At 46.0% G+C, this 15176-nt stretch overlaps 7 protein-coding genes across 7 annotated transcripts; all 7 read right to left on the reverse strand.

The window, feature by feature from the left end:
• Positions 1-144: 144 nt before the first annotated feature.
• N7483_009145 (ankyrin repeat domain-containing protein) lies at positions 145-1092 on the reverse strand (the record flags this gene model as incomplete). Its single annotated transcript, XM_057092572.1, has 1 exon — positions 145-1092. The coding sequence occupies one exon, from the start codon at positions 1090-1092 to the stop codon at positions 145-147; it is 948 nt and encodes a 315-aa protein (XP_056943746.1).
• A 496-nt stretch (positions 1093-1588) lies between these two features.
• N7483_009146 (cytochrome P450) lies at positions 1589-2316 on the reverse strand (the record flags this gene model as incomplete). Its single annotated transcript, XM_057092573.1, has 4 exons — positions 1589-1749; positions 1867-1929; positions 1996-2233; positions 2293-2316. 4 exons carry the CDS (start codon positions 2314-2316, stop codon positions 1589-1591), a joined length of 486 nt encoding a protein of 161 aa, XP_056943747.1.
• A 1043-nt stretch (positions 2317-3359) lies between these two features.
• Positions 3360-3608, reverse strand: N7483_009147 (uncharacterized protein; the record flags this gene model as incomplete). Its single annotated transcript, XM_057092574.1, has 1 exon — positions 3360-3608. One exon carries the CDS (start codon positions 3606-3608, stop codon positions 3360-3362), a length of 249 nt encoding a protein of 82 aa, XP_056943748.1.
• Positions 3609-6795: 3187 nt separating this feature from the next.
• Positions 6796-7289, reverse strand: N7483_009148 (uncharacterized protein; the record flags this gene model as incomplete). Its single annotated transcript, XM_057092575.1, has 2 exons — positions 6796-7144; positions 7210-7289. 2 exons carry the CDS (start codon positions 7287-7289, stop codon positions 6796-6798), a joined length of 429 nt encoding a protein of 142 aa, XP_056943749.1.
• Positions 7290-8927: 1638 nt separating this feature from the next.
• N7483_009149 (uncharacterized protein) lies at positions 8928-9611 on the reverse strand (the record flags this gene model as incomplete). Its single annotated transcript, XM_057092576.1, has 1 exon — positions 8928-9611. The coding sequence occupies one exon, from the start codon at positions 9609-9611 to the stop codon at positions 8928-8930; it is 684 nt and encodes a 227-aa protein (XP_056943750.1).
• Positions 9612-11172: 1561 nt separating this feature from the next.
• N7483_009150 (cytochrome P450) lies at positions 11173-12877 on the reverse strand (the record flags this gene model as incomplete). Its single annotated transcript, XM_057092577.1, has 5 exons — positions 11173-11714; positions 11773-12066; positions 12171-12284; positions 12341-12775; positions 12859-12877. 5 exons carry the CDS (start codon positions 12875-12877, stop codon positions 11173-11175), a joined length of 1404 nt encoding a protein of 467 aa, XP_056943751.1.
• Positions 12878-14244: 1367 nt separating this feature from the next.
• On the reverse strand, positions 14245-15171 carry N7483_009151 (glutathione S-transferase; the record flags this gene model as incomplete). The annotated part of the gene is made up of 5 exons (XM_057092578.1): positions 14245-14575; positions 14646-14773; positions 14836-14891; positions 14942-15082; positions 15138-15171. The coding sequence occupies 5 exons, from the start codon at positions 15169-15171 to the stop codon at positions 14245-14247; spliced, it is 690 nt and encodes a 229-aa protein (XP_056943752.1).
• Positions 15172-15176: the final 5 nt, after the last annotated feature.

Genomic DNA, 15176 nt, shown 5'->3' on the forward strand with positions numbered 1-15176 from the left:
GTAAAAAATCCATTGACTACATCAACATCTAAACTCCAGGGAGTGGTTTCGACCACGCTGGGATTGTCATTTCAAAACTTGAATCCATCAATAAACACATGTGCATGAACGAACAAAGACAGTAGTTGGATCCTGAGTTCTAATCTATACCGTATATACAGAGCGCTCATTGGATCTACTACCATATTCCAAACTCGAACTTGCAAAAGTATTCAGCTTCTGTTCACTCCGCGTCAGAAGCTGCGTGATATCTATTTGACCACGAGAATTCGCAATCTGCGCCGCAGTCCACGCTCTATTGCCCGACGGCAAGGAGACATCTGCACCGGCATCGAGCAATATCCGAACAATCTCATCGTGACCACTTTCCGCCGCCGCTGAGAGTGCCGTGTACCCGTTATAATATGCGCCTTTGGCATTCACATCAGCTCCCGCATCCAAGAGCAGACAGACAACACGGCGGTGACCTCCCAACGCTGCACCTTGAAGTGCTGTCAGGCCTTTATATCTTACAGGTAGAGCTTCAACGTGGGCTCCATTCTGTAAAAGAATTTCCACGATATCAGCGTGACCCATTGAAGCTCCGGCTTGGAGCGCAGTGCGACCGGTTGTCTTGGCCGGTGGTGCATTAATCTCCGCCCCTTCTGCAAGAAGCCATCGCAGAACCTCAATTTGACCTCCCTCGGCAGCGGCCTGCAGAGCAGTCCGGCCTGCGTATCTGTACGCTGGACGGTTGATATCTGCGCCCGCAGAAACTAGATATTGGGCGATGTCCAAATGGCCTGCTTCAGACGCCAGGACTATTGCTGTTTTGCCACCATTGTTTCCTCCGGGGGCATTCGGGTCTGCACCTGCGTCCAGAAGGGCTTCAACAACACTGATATATCCTCTATTGGCAGCAGCTTGGAGCGCTGTTTGACCATAATACCCCTTTGGAGAGTCGTCGGGGTCCACTGTGGGTTCTGCTAACAGCCGATTTACTTCTTGCAGATTGCCTTCCGCCGCTGCTAACTGGAGAGAGGACCATGTGCTTTCCCTGTCTGGTTCATTTCGATTTAGGTCCCGAGATGTTGAGAACAGAATACCGTCCATCCTGTGAATTGTCTATTGGTGTTCCGTGTCGGGCCGGCTTATCTTTTCGCTTCGGGTGTTGATTATTTGATTTTAATAGCCCCGACAGCCCTGGAGGTTGCGGATGCTGTACCAATCGGGAGCTGTATATCTTGGAATATCTCGGTGGTCTAGCGGTAGCTATCACAGGAAACACGTTGCACACCCAAGGAATGATGCGTGTGTATTTGAAACTTGTTAAAGGCTACGCGGGGTATACCGACGTATCTCCGAACATTTGACCCCATGATCATGTAAGATAAGCACTTGAGAAATGAGGCTAGTCTCATTGCGCTATAACTAGTGCTATTGATATTGTGATGCTTATTGGCCACCCAAACGTCATGGTCCATCTCCTTTGTTGGAAAGGATTGGACTAGTAAGTAACTTGAATCCTTCAATTTGGAATTCCAAAGGACTGTTCGGGGAGATATATTCCACGTCCGTGCTTGAGCGTCACATTCAACATCATTGTGCATCAAGACCTGCGACGGACAGCCCTCACAGGTAATCCGTTCTTTGGCCTCAATGTGAAGCTAGGAAGGTATTCCATCTCAAATCCTGACTCCAAAGTAAGATCAAATTGTCGGAAAAGTGTGGCGAGAGTCAATGTCATTACAAGCGTGGATAGCCCCTGGCCTAGAAAAGAGCAATCAGTAGATGATTGAGTAGTATAATTTTTTCAATCGAACACACCTAAACAATTTCTTGGACCATATGAGAATGGGAAGTAAGAGCCCTTAATTCTTGACTGACCCGGTCGCCATCGCTCAGGATCGAATGTATCCGGGTCGTCCCAGAGGGTTGGATCTCGATGCACTAATGTTCCATCAGAACACTTATGAAGGTGTAGAGTATCCGCATATGGAATTTCGAGTCACGCACCAGCAGGATTGCACAAGGCAGCAGTAGTATTGGCAGGTAGCACAACTCCCTCCATCTCAGTGTCAAATGAGCATGTCCGAAAAGTCCCGAAGCCCGTCGAGCTGTATTTCAGCGTTTCCTTCAGGATCATATTCAAGTATGGAAGATCGACCTGCTCGAGGGGCGGAACGGTGACATCCGAAGGGATGTTAGTATCGAGCTCAGCTCTGAGTTTAGCGAGGATATCCGGTTGACGGAGCTGCGTTTGTTAGCAATTCAATGGCCAAATCTCGAAGCCAATTCCCGGTTGAATCATACGACTTCGTAAACGAAGAAAGACATTGTATGTGCTGTCGGGTCTCCGCCCGCAACGAGGAAAGCCACCGATCTCGAAGTTATAAACCGTTACGATTGAAATCTAAAAAGATGATATTGCCACACCATATTTGTCGCAGAGCTCCTTCGAGCTAATGTATAACTGCCATCGGGTTCTCGCTGCCTGTAGATTTAGTGAGCGTGATAGCATGTTAGCATGTTATCGCCATCAAACTGTGAGAAGCATACTTGGCCAGAATCTCGAGAATTTTGGGCGTGTTATTCTCAAATCTTCCAATGTTATTATCTGCCTGGCGGGCGTTCTCTACTGCCTTTGCCGCCATCACTCTCGGCTCTGAAATTCCCTCGTGTATCTGTCGAGTTTTCGAGAGGATCGGAAATCTTTTGCGCAGTGGGAAGAGTCCACATTTCATCAACTCTGGGAGGATAGTTTCGAGAAGCTGTGAGATACGACATTCTGATCCTTGTCGAATGGCATGGAACACTGTGCCATAAGCGACATCGCCAATAAAATCCAAGGAGAGCAAGACGTGCAAAGAAGCCAAGTCCACAACTACTTTATCCCCAGCTGCACAATCAATGAACCGAATATAATCCTGTTCTCATGAGTTCAGTCTTTTGACAATCATTCAAAAATCGAAGAATTATGTTTATCATAAGATGGTTCGAAAATGAAGCATACTGTCCTGAAATGAATTATGGCTGAAATGCCTGTGCAAGACTTTTTCTCTGTCTACGCCACCGGTCATGATCAAGCTGTAGAAACAAGGCATTGCCACTCAGAGGCCTAAAGCCCTTGTATTGCATAGAGGACTTTGGCCAGTTAAGGGTGGCTATTCTCGTAATAATTTGGGGATTGCCGATATATATCATTCGAGAGAACAGGCCATTCCACTAGACCCACATCACATTAGCACATACTAGTACCTCAACTCCGACTCGGAGTCCCAGATTGAGGAACTTGAAGCTCAATGACTCGCAGACGAACAGTTTGAAAAATATGACCATATTCACGATTCCACTGGATCCACTGAGTGAGATAGTTAGGCCTACAACACGATTCGAGATAATTTGTAAGGGGGTGGTGGCACCTTTTCGTGTACGTCGTCGGTCATAGTTTGGTCAAGATTGCCAACCCAGAAGCTTTTGACTGGAGGACCCGGGAACTGGGCGCGAGCTTTGCGGTACTGGTGAATGAAGCGAATTAAGAGACTCAAGAATATGAGAAGGATGGTAGACAAAGCTCTAGGCAAATTATATCCGACAAGCATGATAACAGCCACTGCCGCAGGAACCATAATGTAACGGGCGACTGATCTGCCATTCGCATAGTTTGCTGGAGTGAAATTTACTTTTTTACTGGTATCTGCCTTCGTTGTGTCGCTCATCCCTGCATATATATCAGATAAGGTCTCCCATTGTGACTTTCGAAACCCGTGGGTTCATCTCACATCAGGGTTGCCTATTTTCCTTTTGTCAGCCTGATATAGCGCCCAACTCAAATTCGAACAGTCTCCAGCTCCACAAGACGTATTCTTTGGTGTCTGAGACTGAACGAAAGTCTCCTGTAACTTGCCTGGGTGGACTTTGAGTCAAAATAGTCTAATCAAGCCCTTGAGCAGACGGTCCCGACACGAAAAGAAGTCTCATAACCACTAGCTAGTCTCGAGAAGCAGTTTTTGGAGGCCAGAGGCTCACTTTTCCGGATATATAATGGCAGGCATCTATCTCCTGGCATACGAAGAGGGCAAAGAAAGCCACGAAAGCCAAAATAGCCAATCAATCGTCAGATGGCTGTAACTCATCTGTACACCCGGTGCATGCGCCAAGGATGATCCATCATAGATCAATGTGTGTGATTATGAGTTATCAACCCGTTACAGTTTGAAATTTAGCCAAACAACTTCAGTGCAGAGATCATCAGTGAGGCATATCATCACTTCGGCGATAGGAAAATTGGAACCCAGTATTGCAGTTTTTGGTCACTTTAATATCCTTGAAATTTTGCCCCCTCTGTCTGTACAGCTTAACCTAATTGAGGAGTGAAGCAGCATGCCTTGTTAAAGTCAGAAAACCCAAGGTGAAATCCTTGTGGGCCTCACTGTTGTTTGATCCCTTGCAGGGCATTGACCCACCAGTTGATTAAGGCCGCCGAACACCAGTACATAGCCGGGAACAATTTCAATCGTTCACACTTGCAAGAACATCTCCAAACCTTGGAAGCTGTGAGTCATGAAATACAGTAATCGTTTGAAAGACCCGAAATCTATGCAAGAGGGCCAACAGATGGAGATTGGGTGTATACGGAATGCCCAAAGTGACAGCGGGAATCAGACTTTTTCACATTCCATAATATTGCAGCTTGGAAGAGCTCCCGGTGGCACCGTGTCACCTAATATCCTTTTGTGCTGTTTGAACTGTTCCCCCACGGTGTTACAGAGAGCCTTCCGCTAACTTCATGAGAATCTAGAAACCCCAACGGTCTTCGAGTCTGCACACACTTAATTAAACCAAATCCGATAATTCGAAAACATGGTCAAATTCTACGACTCCATCCCAGACGATCTACGCGACTGGGCTCTCGGGCAAAGGATTTTCTTCGTAGCCTCAGCGCCTCTACGAGGGCGACATGTCAATCTATCCCGAAAGGGCTACCTGATTCCTCGCTTGCGATCCTGAACCCAAACCAAATAGCGTACATTGATTCAACAGGATCTGGATGTGAGACTATCTCTCATGTGCGAGAAAATGGTCGCCTAACTCTGATGTTCTGTTCCTTCGATGTATCGCCTCGCATCTTGCGGCTCTTCTGCACAGGTACTGTGCTAGAGTGGGACCAACCTGAGTTCCTCACATGTTTAGAACATATGAAGAAACGCAACGTTGTGGGTGCGCGTGCTATTATAAAGCTCGATGTCTTCAAGGTTATTCATTCTTTTGTTACATGCATCGAAAAATTCCTGACAACATTCAACACATCCAGGTTCAAACCTCCTGCGGTTTTGGTGTTCCTCTCTTGGCCCTATCAATCGATCCCGAATCCAATAAATCCACGCCGTTTCTGAAGGATCGTCAGACGCTGAATAATTTTTCCGTCAAGAATTTTAGACAACAGGAAGATATGCAAAGGTATCAGCGGGAAATGAATATTCATAGTCTCGACGGACTTCCTGGCCTCCGATCAGCACTCAAAGATAGCGGGCATCATACTTGGAGATTGGAGTTAGCAGATTGGTTCGCCAGGCACTGGGATAAGATTGAGAAATTGAATCTAGTGGCTTTGGCTTTGTTTGTAGGGTTGACAGCTATTATATTCGCGAGTCACTGTCCTTAAATCTTTGTCAGAAGCTAGGTCTATGTTATTGAAGATCGATCACAAGACATCATGTAGCGAAAAATAGTGTAGCGAGACCACGAACCCATTCATCACAAAAGAACTCCTTGAGCAAGACTTCATGCTGGAAATTTTACACGTCCTTAGCAAAGCTCCCTCATATTTTTGAAGATACTTTAATTGCTAGGCTACATTGGGGTTGCTGGGATGCTACGGTATATTGTTGATTTCTTTCAAAATATTGGGATTGACATAATTTCGTGTTTATCGGAATTTTGAAATAGGAAATAGCGGTTATTCCACACGGAAGAGCGAACCCAGCTGGAAGACATTGTCTCGGCTGCCACTGCGGCTAAGAGGCATAATCCTGGACGCCATCGACGCCATCGACGCCATCCAAAAACATCACAAAAGCCCAGTGATCAATCCCACCAGAGTTACTGTGGATCTCTCATAAACCAGCAAAACGAGTTATTCCCGCGCAAGATCGAGATCTGCGAATCTTAGAAACAAGGCATTATCCCCAGGTTGGCTGAAAGATGGATTAAGAGCCGATCCATTGCAGCATAATAATCCAAGTTGAATACCAGGGGGGGTTGGCGAGTAGCTCATTGAGCAATCTAAGTTTATCATCAACTCTTCGCTGTACCCCTTGTATCACGATTGATGCTATTGATTAGAACCGTTCAGTAGCTGCAGTGCGTCGCTTAATCTTCATACGATGGCGGGAACCTGTCGTAGAATCTCTGTTTGCTTGTTTATGGCTGTGGTGAGGCGGGTGCGAAGGTCAGGTCGTCTTTGGCGATGAGCAATTCCTTCAGTAGCATAAGCAGTCTGCCGCTTCCTCGGAGCTCCGAACCAGAAATATCAATTGCACCGTTCTCCACGAAACTGTTTAATCCTATTCTTGATTCTGTTGCCCAACTCGCACCGCGTGCCATTTGGCGCCACTGAATGATCTTGTATGATTGGACCCATACTAAATCATTTCTCATGAGCCGTGGTAGCTATGATCAAGGTTGAATTTTTAATAAGGGCCAAATGTATTAAGAAAAAGAAAATCCAGTAGAGGTTGTTTGAACAACCTTGGAAGAGATATGTCCATTTTACCGCATTTCGTGTGCTGGGCTTGCTGATCCTTCGTCCTTTCCCTAATCCATAAACCTCCACCCTTCAAATCTTTGCGTGAGATCCTTCAGATCTTCCATTTCCTTGATTTGCTGCAAAGTAGAAGAGGCTCGTTTCAGGCTGTTATCAATAACCACGTGATAATCTTCAACCTCATCATAGTAGTGCAGTATCTCCCCGATAGACATGGCAATCAGGATATTACCTGCCTTGAGGTTGATGCGAAATTTCTTTTTGACCTTCTTGATTTTCTTGAGCTTGGAGTGAAGGGCATCTGCATTGGCCAAGATTGAGAATATGAGCAGCACAAGAAAACGCAGTTCGGCCTCCACGTCGATCCCTGACCAGAGGGGTAATTGGTCGATTTCACTGCTTTAGAAAATATGATTATGTCAGCTCAAGTGTAAATGGTGAAAGAAAAGTGAGGGTGAAAATACTTCATTTTAACCAGAAGTGAGGCCAGTCTAAGCTCAAAGGCAAGGTTAAGAGTAAGAGGGAACTGGGTAGGTGAGACCATAGAAAATCCTTGATTTTGAATATTTGGGAGTGGACTGGAGAGAGGGACAAGAGGAAGAAGTAGACGCGTGGAGGACAAAATTAATTTATAACAGACCAGATAATGTTATAACTAGCCTGATTTTTTTCAACCAGTGAAGAGGCAAAGTTCCATTTGAATGTGATCAATGTCATCTTGATCGACGGGTGGAGACTACATGATATCTTACAAGAGTTAAAAATGATTCATTAGATGAGACAAAGTAAAGCAACTTAAGAAGGGATCAGAAGCTACCTAGTAGGATGGGCCTTTTGGTTATGAGTATGGTGAAGAGGGGAGGAAGAACAAGCGTAGAAGTAAATGTTGAATAGACACATTTTGGATATGAGGGATGGTGGCCATGATCAAGCATCAAGCTTTAGTAGGAGCTGGATGTACCGGAGGAAATAACCCTTAGCTAACGGAGCTTGAAAAATAAGAGATACTTCACTATCCTGGCTTCACGCGTGCTAGGCTTGGTGATTATCAATTCCTATCTTCCAAGATTCACTCCTCTCTAGTGAGATCTGTATTCGTGAAAACCACAATTCTCCGGAGAGGAGCAAGAGCACAATGTATTCCAACATCTATATAATAGTAGTAGTCGTCAATTTCAACGTAGTGGTGCACTATCCCCTGGGCGATGGACCTTGCGATTAGGATATTTTCTACCTGAAGTTGGGCGTGGGATTGATCTTTGGCTTTCTCAATTACGGCGCGCTTCAAGTTGAGGACAAAGAGGTTGATCAGGACTGACCAAAAGGTGACCAAAGGAAATTGCATCTCATTCAGTATATAGATATATAGCCAGAGGTATAAATCGTTGATTTGGGAGCTAAATATAGTATCATTAAGCTTTTTCCATCAATCAAAAGAAAGGAATAGGAAATTGTCAAAGTACCTCATATTAGCAAGCAACCAGGGATTGTGTGAGCTTAACAATAAGTTTGGGAAGGGAGCAGGTAAGATCCTGCAAGTGAAATTTGGTGTATCTCAGTTAGTGTCCTGAAATTCCTGCAGTGCCCATCATGCATCTTCTGGAGTTTGTAGACTCCTGCTTAATCTAAGAGGCTTTGCATTCATATATTCTGTCCAAACAATATAAAATTCACCTGGCCTATAAAGAATATTGTGAGGATGGTGCAGCAGAAGATCTTTGTGGGAATAAACAGCTATCCTCTTTGTACTGATACAAGGCTCAAAGTCAAAGCTCGCATTGAGTTTGAATGAATCAAAATCGACAATCTCACCCAGACTGGTTGTCGTGAATATATGTATTCTTCAGTATTGCCTAATATAGGCCCAGTTATTAATGGCATCGAAATTTTAGGGAACAGGTTAGAATATGGATGTTGCTAAAAGTGTGACTTGACTGGTAACGTATGATTAAGCAGAAATTCACGCGACCCTGTATCAATACTTGTGACAAATAGGGAAAGCTTACGCCTCCAACGAAATTGAGTCATGAAATCGTGTAAAATGTGTTTTCCCATCCCGATTACTTTCTCCTCGCCGAGTCGGGTGCGGCCTGGCGTGACCTGTCCCGTATGGGGCATGGCCCATCATCCGGTAGTGTTGAAGAATCATATCAGAGATCCAATGCCATTGTTGAGCGCAGGACTAGGATCCACAAAGCGCCAAAATAGTTTGGATCGTCTCATGCTCATATTGCATGTCCTCACAGTACACCAGATAACCCCCTCCGACTCTCGCACACGCAACAGCAGGTTGGACCTCTTCAAGACGCTCTGGGGGTAATTGGAAATCCGGAGATGCATAACCAATGTTTGGAACGAATAATTTCTCATCGGCTCTGGCATTTTGAATTCTGAGAGCCTTCACTTCATATGGTCCAGGGAACGAAAGCGCGTTAACGCTAGTGGGTAGGGTGCTAGAGGGCACAAACTGAACCGTGGTGCGATGGTAGAGACCTGCAGCCCATGGGAGATTGAATGCTGCGAAGAATCTGTTCATCTCCAGGTTGCTTGCATAATTCGGGAAATGGAGACCGACGATGACAAGCCCGCCATTTTCAACGTAGGCCTTGACCTTGACCAGAACTCCCTCCATTTCACCACTTGTGTTTGTGATGGTGGCATCTGTGATGATGATAGCCTTGAATCTCCCATGATCAATCTCAATAAGTGCATCGGAGATTGTCGTCGCATGTATTACATGTGCCATGTTCAGGAGACCATCGATGGGTGGTCTGTAACTTGGGTCAATTTCCTGCCAAATCTCCGGGCTGTGGCAAAATAATGCCAGAGAGAGAAGTAAGACCGTGGGTTTTTCCGATAGAGCCATGATTGTGGTAAGAGCCGTTCCAGATGACACAAGTCAAATCTATTGAGGTTCCAGAGTGAGTTAGTGGATTTTTGAATAAAGAGACCAATATCCAGACTAAAATACCTTGTTTGAGCTCTTTTTGATGGTAAAGATCAACACTGCCCTGTGAGCTTCTGACCTAGGAAGGGCGGAATGATGGAGAGTGATCGGGAAGAGGAAGAGAGATTGCGGTGGAAGTGAGAGCTATCTCTCAAGGACTAGGCGGTCATCTTCGTCCCAATTTGATCATCTTACTCGCTTAACTCCTACCAGACCACAACCTCGGAGGTAGCTACTGAAACCCAACGTGCGAAGAAAGAAGTGGTCATCCGATATTGGGAGGGATATTCCATTGAGGAGAGAAGAATTGGGATAGTTGATCATGACATTATCTGTTAGCTATTGAGGGTAGATGATGGATGGTACCTAACCCAGGGAGATTTCAATTTCAATTTCCATCTCCATCTACTTTTTCATCCCCTAAAAGGCAAAATTTGCATTGAAATTATGATTTTCTGAACTCTTAACCTTAGTTTGATTCAGCTCACCCATAACCTGTTGGACAGGCGGCCACGCCATCATGGTATTCTGCCACCGAGTGACCACCGAGTGAAAGGAGGCACTTCCTTTGGCTACCAGGCATTTTTGCTCCCGGGCTGTACAGTTCGCGATGAATGAGAGAATCTGTATGTTTCACATCACAAAGGCCAAGTCTGCATAGGTGCACTTGTTTCCGACCAGCCATTCCTGCATGATCAAAGCCGTGTTCAGAACCCGTGACGTACTGAGGTTCCACGCATTAGCGGAGTGGATCTATGAGGATGATTCACCATAGACCCATAGAAGAGGCTGAACTCTCATTATGAACTATCTGTTAGATACGCAATAGAGCCAGAAGCATCATGTTGTGAAACCTCGACATGCCTCATCGACCACATACTGTATCGCATGCTAATAGAACCGGATGGCCCTTTCCAAATCAAGACCCCTTGCTATGTACAGAATTGTCTTCTGTCATTGTTCTGACGCAGTCAGCCATCAAGCCAATGCAGGGCATTCTACTGGATGTTGCATAGTAGGTTCTCCATTTTCTCCTGTTGATAGTCTCTTTGCCTGGCTGGGGAACATGGCTCATATACTTTGAGACGGCTCACCAGTAGCTCTAACATGATTCAGTCAGCTGCTTCCAGAACGGGGCTCGCGCGGATGCGAAATGGGCTGCTTTTGTTGGTAGAAGAGCAATATAGTCCGGCATAAAAAGAAAAGAGAACTACCATTGGAACTTGAGATCAAAATTCTAATCTGCAGAATTTTGGAAAATAAAGCACGCTTTACATATCGCGGCGGCTGAGTGTTCATGGATTGACAAGTGAGCTTATGCACGTCGCAGCTTCGGCAAAATAACTAGAATATTCAATTTGAATGAGGTAAAAACAATATGAAGCGGAGCTTGCAAAACTGTTAACTTGAGAAGTGGTCATAGGAAGGGGTACTAGTATTGTTTCCTCCTATTCCCGGGTTGAACGAAATACAATCCATCTCAAGCCCGTGTCTCGAACTTGATCGGGACATTTTGAGTAATTCGCAAACTCATATCAAACTTCACACCCTCAGAAAGAGCGAATTCAGCGCGTTCCCTTGCTGCTTTCCACAAATCCGCTACCTCATCAGGGGTTGATTCTCCAGTTTCTTCATTCTGAGTGATGAGTCTAACTGAAGACCTCTTGAACACACTGACCACCACGGCGCACACCTCCACGAGCGCAAACCGATAGCCCAGACATCCACGACTTCCCTCTGAAAATGGGACAAAGGTACCAGGAAGGGGGTTCAGGAAAGAATCCTCGTTGGGAGAATCGGTGTTCTGGTCCCGTACATTGAACCTGGTCCACCGTTCGGGATCAAAGTCCGACATTATGAAAGGTCGCTTTCTAGGATCTTGCAATAAACTAGTCATAGATTCAGAATGCGCCTCTTTCCTATGCGGCCAGTATTCCGGATGGCGATGGGTGGCACTGGTGTTTACAAATGCGACTGTTCCAGGTGGTAAGGGGTGGGTTTGGCCTTGGATGATAATGGGAACTGGGGGGCCCTGATGGGGGCACATATTTTGGCAGTACAGGAAGGACAGTGAATAGACGAAGGGTTTCGTTGATGACACCACCAACAAGACTATTCATCAAGGGCTTGTAGTGAAGGTCGTATGTCCATCGTTCCTGGGGGGTGTCACCAAGGATAGAATCGATGTCTGTTTGCATAGCGCGTTGAATGGTCGGGTGGCAAGCCAGAAGGAGGATGAGGAATGTTAGGGTGTTGGCATTGGCCTCATGACCAGCAAACATGAATAGCCAGATATTTCCAAGCACTTGCTGTTTGTTGAGAAGGGGTCGATTCTCTTCAGTTGAAGAGGGAAGTCCTGCTTGGACGAGACGGTCTAAGGATTGAGACATCAATTAGATTTAGAAATGGATGTGGTCCAGCGGACTGGAAGGAGTGAGATGGATATACCTAGAAGACTCCTGTTTTTTGTTGACAGACTAGATGGCTTTTGGCGGAGCTCTGACTCGTTCCTGTCTACAAGCTCTCGCATATATCCATCCATTTCAATGTATGCCATTGCTGCTTGCTGATGGGAACGGAAGGGCGAAAGCTCTAATTTTCGTGTGAGAAATAGTTATGATATATTTGAGAATTGAAAATTGACTTACTGAGGAGCTTGGGTGGGAAGAGAAAGACAGTCGCATAGTGGTCCAGCAGTGTGTGCACAGCATCAATATAACTCATGCGGTGTGTGCCTTGAAGTTGGTCTTCGAACCGCAATGCTCGTACCAGATCCTCAGATGTTTGGTTCTCATTGCAAACGCGATTGAGTAGATGAAGCGAAAGTCGCGCTGTGAGTGTGCGTAGCCGGCGATGCGCCGTGTCCTGGCTCAATACTAGCCGTAACTCCTGCCCGCCCTGCACAGAATGCTCGAAGACTTGTCGTAAGGTTTCCTCGTTGAAGAAAGGCGCTGTGATACGACGGTATAACCGAGATTCGGCTCCATCCGTTCCAGTGATAGTCGGCCCAAAAATATTCAAGATCTGCATCAGATGCGCCGGTTTCCCGAACCTACTATCACGGAAAAGTTGAGACGAGACATCTGCATCACAAGTGTATAGAATAATTCCCCCAGGGGAGATGGCAAGAAAGGTATCTGTACCAATATGTTTAAAAGACTCATACCCATTATGCCAGCCATCATTGAAGATGAGTAATGGAAGCCAGTTTACGGTCCATGAGTGGGGAAGAGCCCTTAGAAGCGGGAGGAACAGGGATTGGCTCAAGAGCCAAGGGGCACCCAATAGTGAACATGGCAAGATCACATATTTCAGACCGGTCGCTCGTGCATGAGATAAATTGGTAATCAAGGTAGTCAGGCACCAGGTTGCCCAGATGGCACCTATTGTGCACAGCACGTGAACCAGGGGTAACATGGTGTTCCTGTACGACCTATAGGACGGAAATGAGAAAAGGAAGAGTCGCGGTTATATAAATGAACTAATAATAGTTAGGATTACTATTAATTGACGTACCATGCATAGGTGCCAGATAATGCACATGCACATGGTAGCGACAGCCTCGGGGGCTGACAAGATGGCGTAGGCCTACAACCTTAAAAGCTATATCATCCAACCAGAACCATATGTATGCTGCGTTTTGTTTAGCCAACTCTCGGTTCCAGATGATTAGAGTGGATAACCCGGATCCTCCAAAATTCAAAATGGGATTTCTTGATTGGAACGTGCATATGTTTGGTTTCGACTTCATTGACGGGGTAATATGGGGCCAAAGTCAGGGTGGGGGCCAATTGATATCAGGATTCAGAGAGATCCCCAGAAAGATCCCGATATCCCTTCCACCAGTTGACGGTTCCAATTTTCTAATGCTAGTGAAGAATTTACCCGCCCACTTAATATGACACGCACAGTGACGCACTGACTGAACAGGCTGGAGTCCACTTGCCTGGCCATCCTAGGCCACTTGTTCGCGAGTCAGGGTCTACATTCCTTTATCCCTTTCCACACGCAACGCCAGGTCTGGCAAATAACGCGGATTCAAGTTGTCCACTAAGACACCTTTTATCAGAGTCAATAGCATGACTAATGCCTTTTTTGGGCCTGGACAGTCTGCTAGTCGGGATCAGCGGCAGCGGCTGGAGGGCATGAACAAAACTACTTCTGTCGATGTATAGCTGGGGGATCATATCTACCAGGAGATGTAAGCATTAATTACTGGCACGTTCGCAATATATTGAATTCCATGTCAAAATTCAAATGTCTGCATGGAGAGTTTCAACTCATGCGATATGAAGTCATACCTTCACGATCGCCAACTAAGCACCAGTCGCAACCAGGAGTGGAGCGTGGGCCGCTAGGAAGGAAGTCAAGAATTAAGTATTTTTAAAAGGAATTGCAATATCATGATGCAGATACTATGCCGAGGGATGCATCTACTATCTGAGTCTCTGAGTCTGAGCTCTCCGTCACGACTTGAATTTCCTAACACAACGTGAAACTTGCACAGCAACCTGATCCCCGGCCTGGAGACCAATGAAATTATGTTGTCGATCTACAAACTCTTCACCTCAGTCTCATTCAGCATACCCATAACCTTTTGGACAGACGGCCGCGCCATCATGGCATTCTGCCACCGAATGAAATGTGGAACTTCCTCCGGCTTCCAGGCATGCTCACCGGTACGACTCGCCATGAAGAATGGAATCTGCATGTTCCACATCACAAAGGCCAAGTCTGCGTAGGTGCACTTGTCTCCGACCAGCCACTCCTTCTTGCTCAAAACTGCGTTCAGGACACTCGCGACGCGCTTGAGTTCCGTTCCGTAGCGTACTTTAGCCGACTCAGGAGATTCGCCATAGACCTTTTCATGGAACAGGTTGAACCTTTATTTTCATTTCATGTCAGCACATCCTCCTCCAAGGAAGCTTGTGTGAGATACAAAGTGTGACATACCAGGCAGACTGTCCAAAATAAGGGCCCTGGCCCGAGGCTTGGAAGTAGGACCACTGGACTAGTTGATACTTCTCAGGGGAAGAATCGTAAGAGATTTTATGCTCCTTATCATAGGTGTCAATGAGATACTGTATAACTGTCAATCTACTGTCAAGCCTTTATCGAAGGTTTAAATCATGCGGAGGATTACCTGCACAATGGCTCCGGACTCCCAGAGAGTTAGCCCCGTGTTGGGGTCAATCATGGCTGGAAGCCGTTAGACAAGGACCCAAGGCAGAAGCGGGTGGAAATTCAACATGCCTGGAACTCGGGTCCATTGGGGTTCACGTCTGTGAATGGTTTCTGCTTAAGCCCATCGAGCTCAACCCATACGCTCTCATAGGGAAGATTGAGTTCCTCGAGCACGATAAGAACCTTAGAGGGGTTAGGGACCTGGTCTAGAAGCTGCTATCAGTTAATTCCCCTCAATATAGAGTGTGAAAAATCTCTCACTTCTCCAGTAAAGCTTGATTTGAGAGAGGGCCATGATTA

This window comes from Penicillium malachiteum (genome assembly GCF_028827825.1).
Source record: "Penicillium malachiteum strain IBT 17515 chromosome Unknown utg000004l:1.0-4883003.0:1.0-4884900.0, whole genome shotgun sequence".
Classification (NCBI taxonomy): domain Eukaryota; kingdom Fungi; phylum Ascomycota; class Eurotiomycetes; order Eurotiales; family Aspergillaceae; genus Penicillium; species Penicillium malachiteum.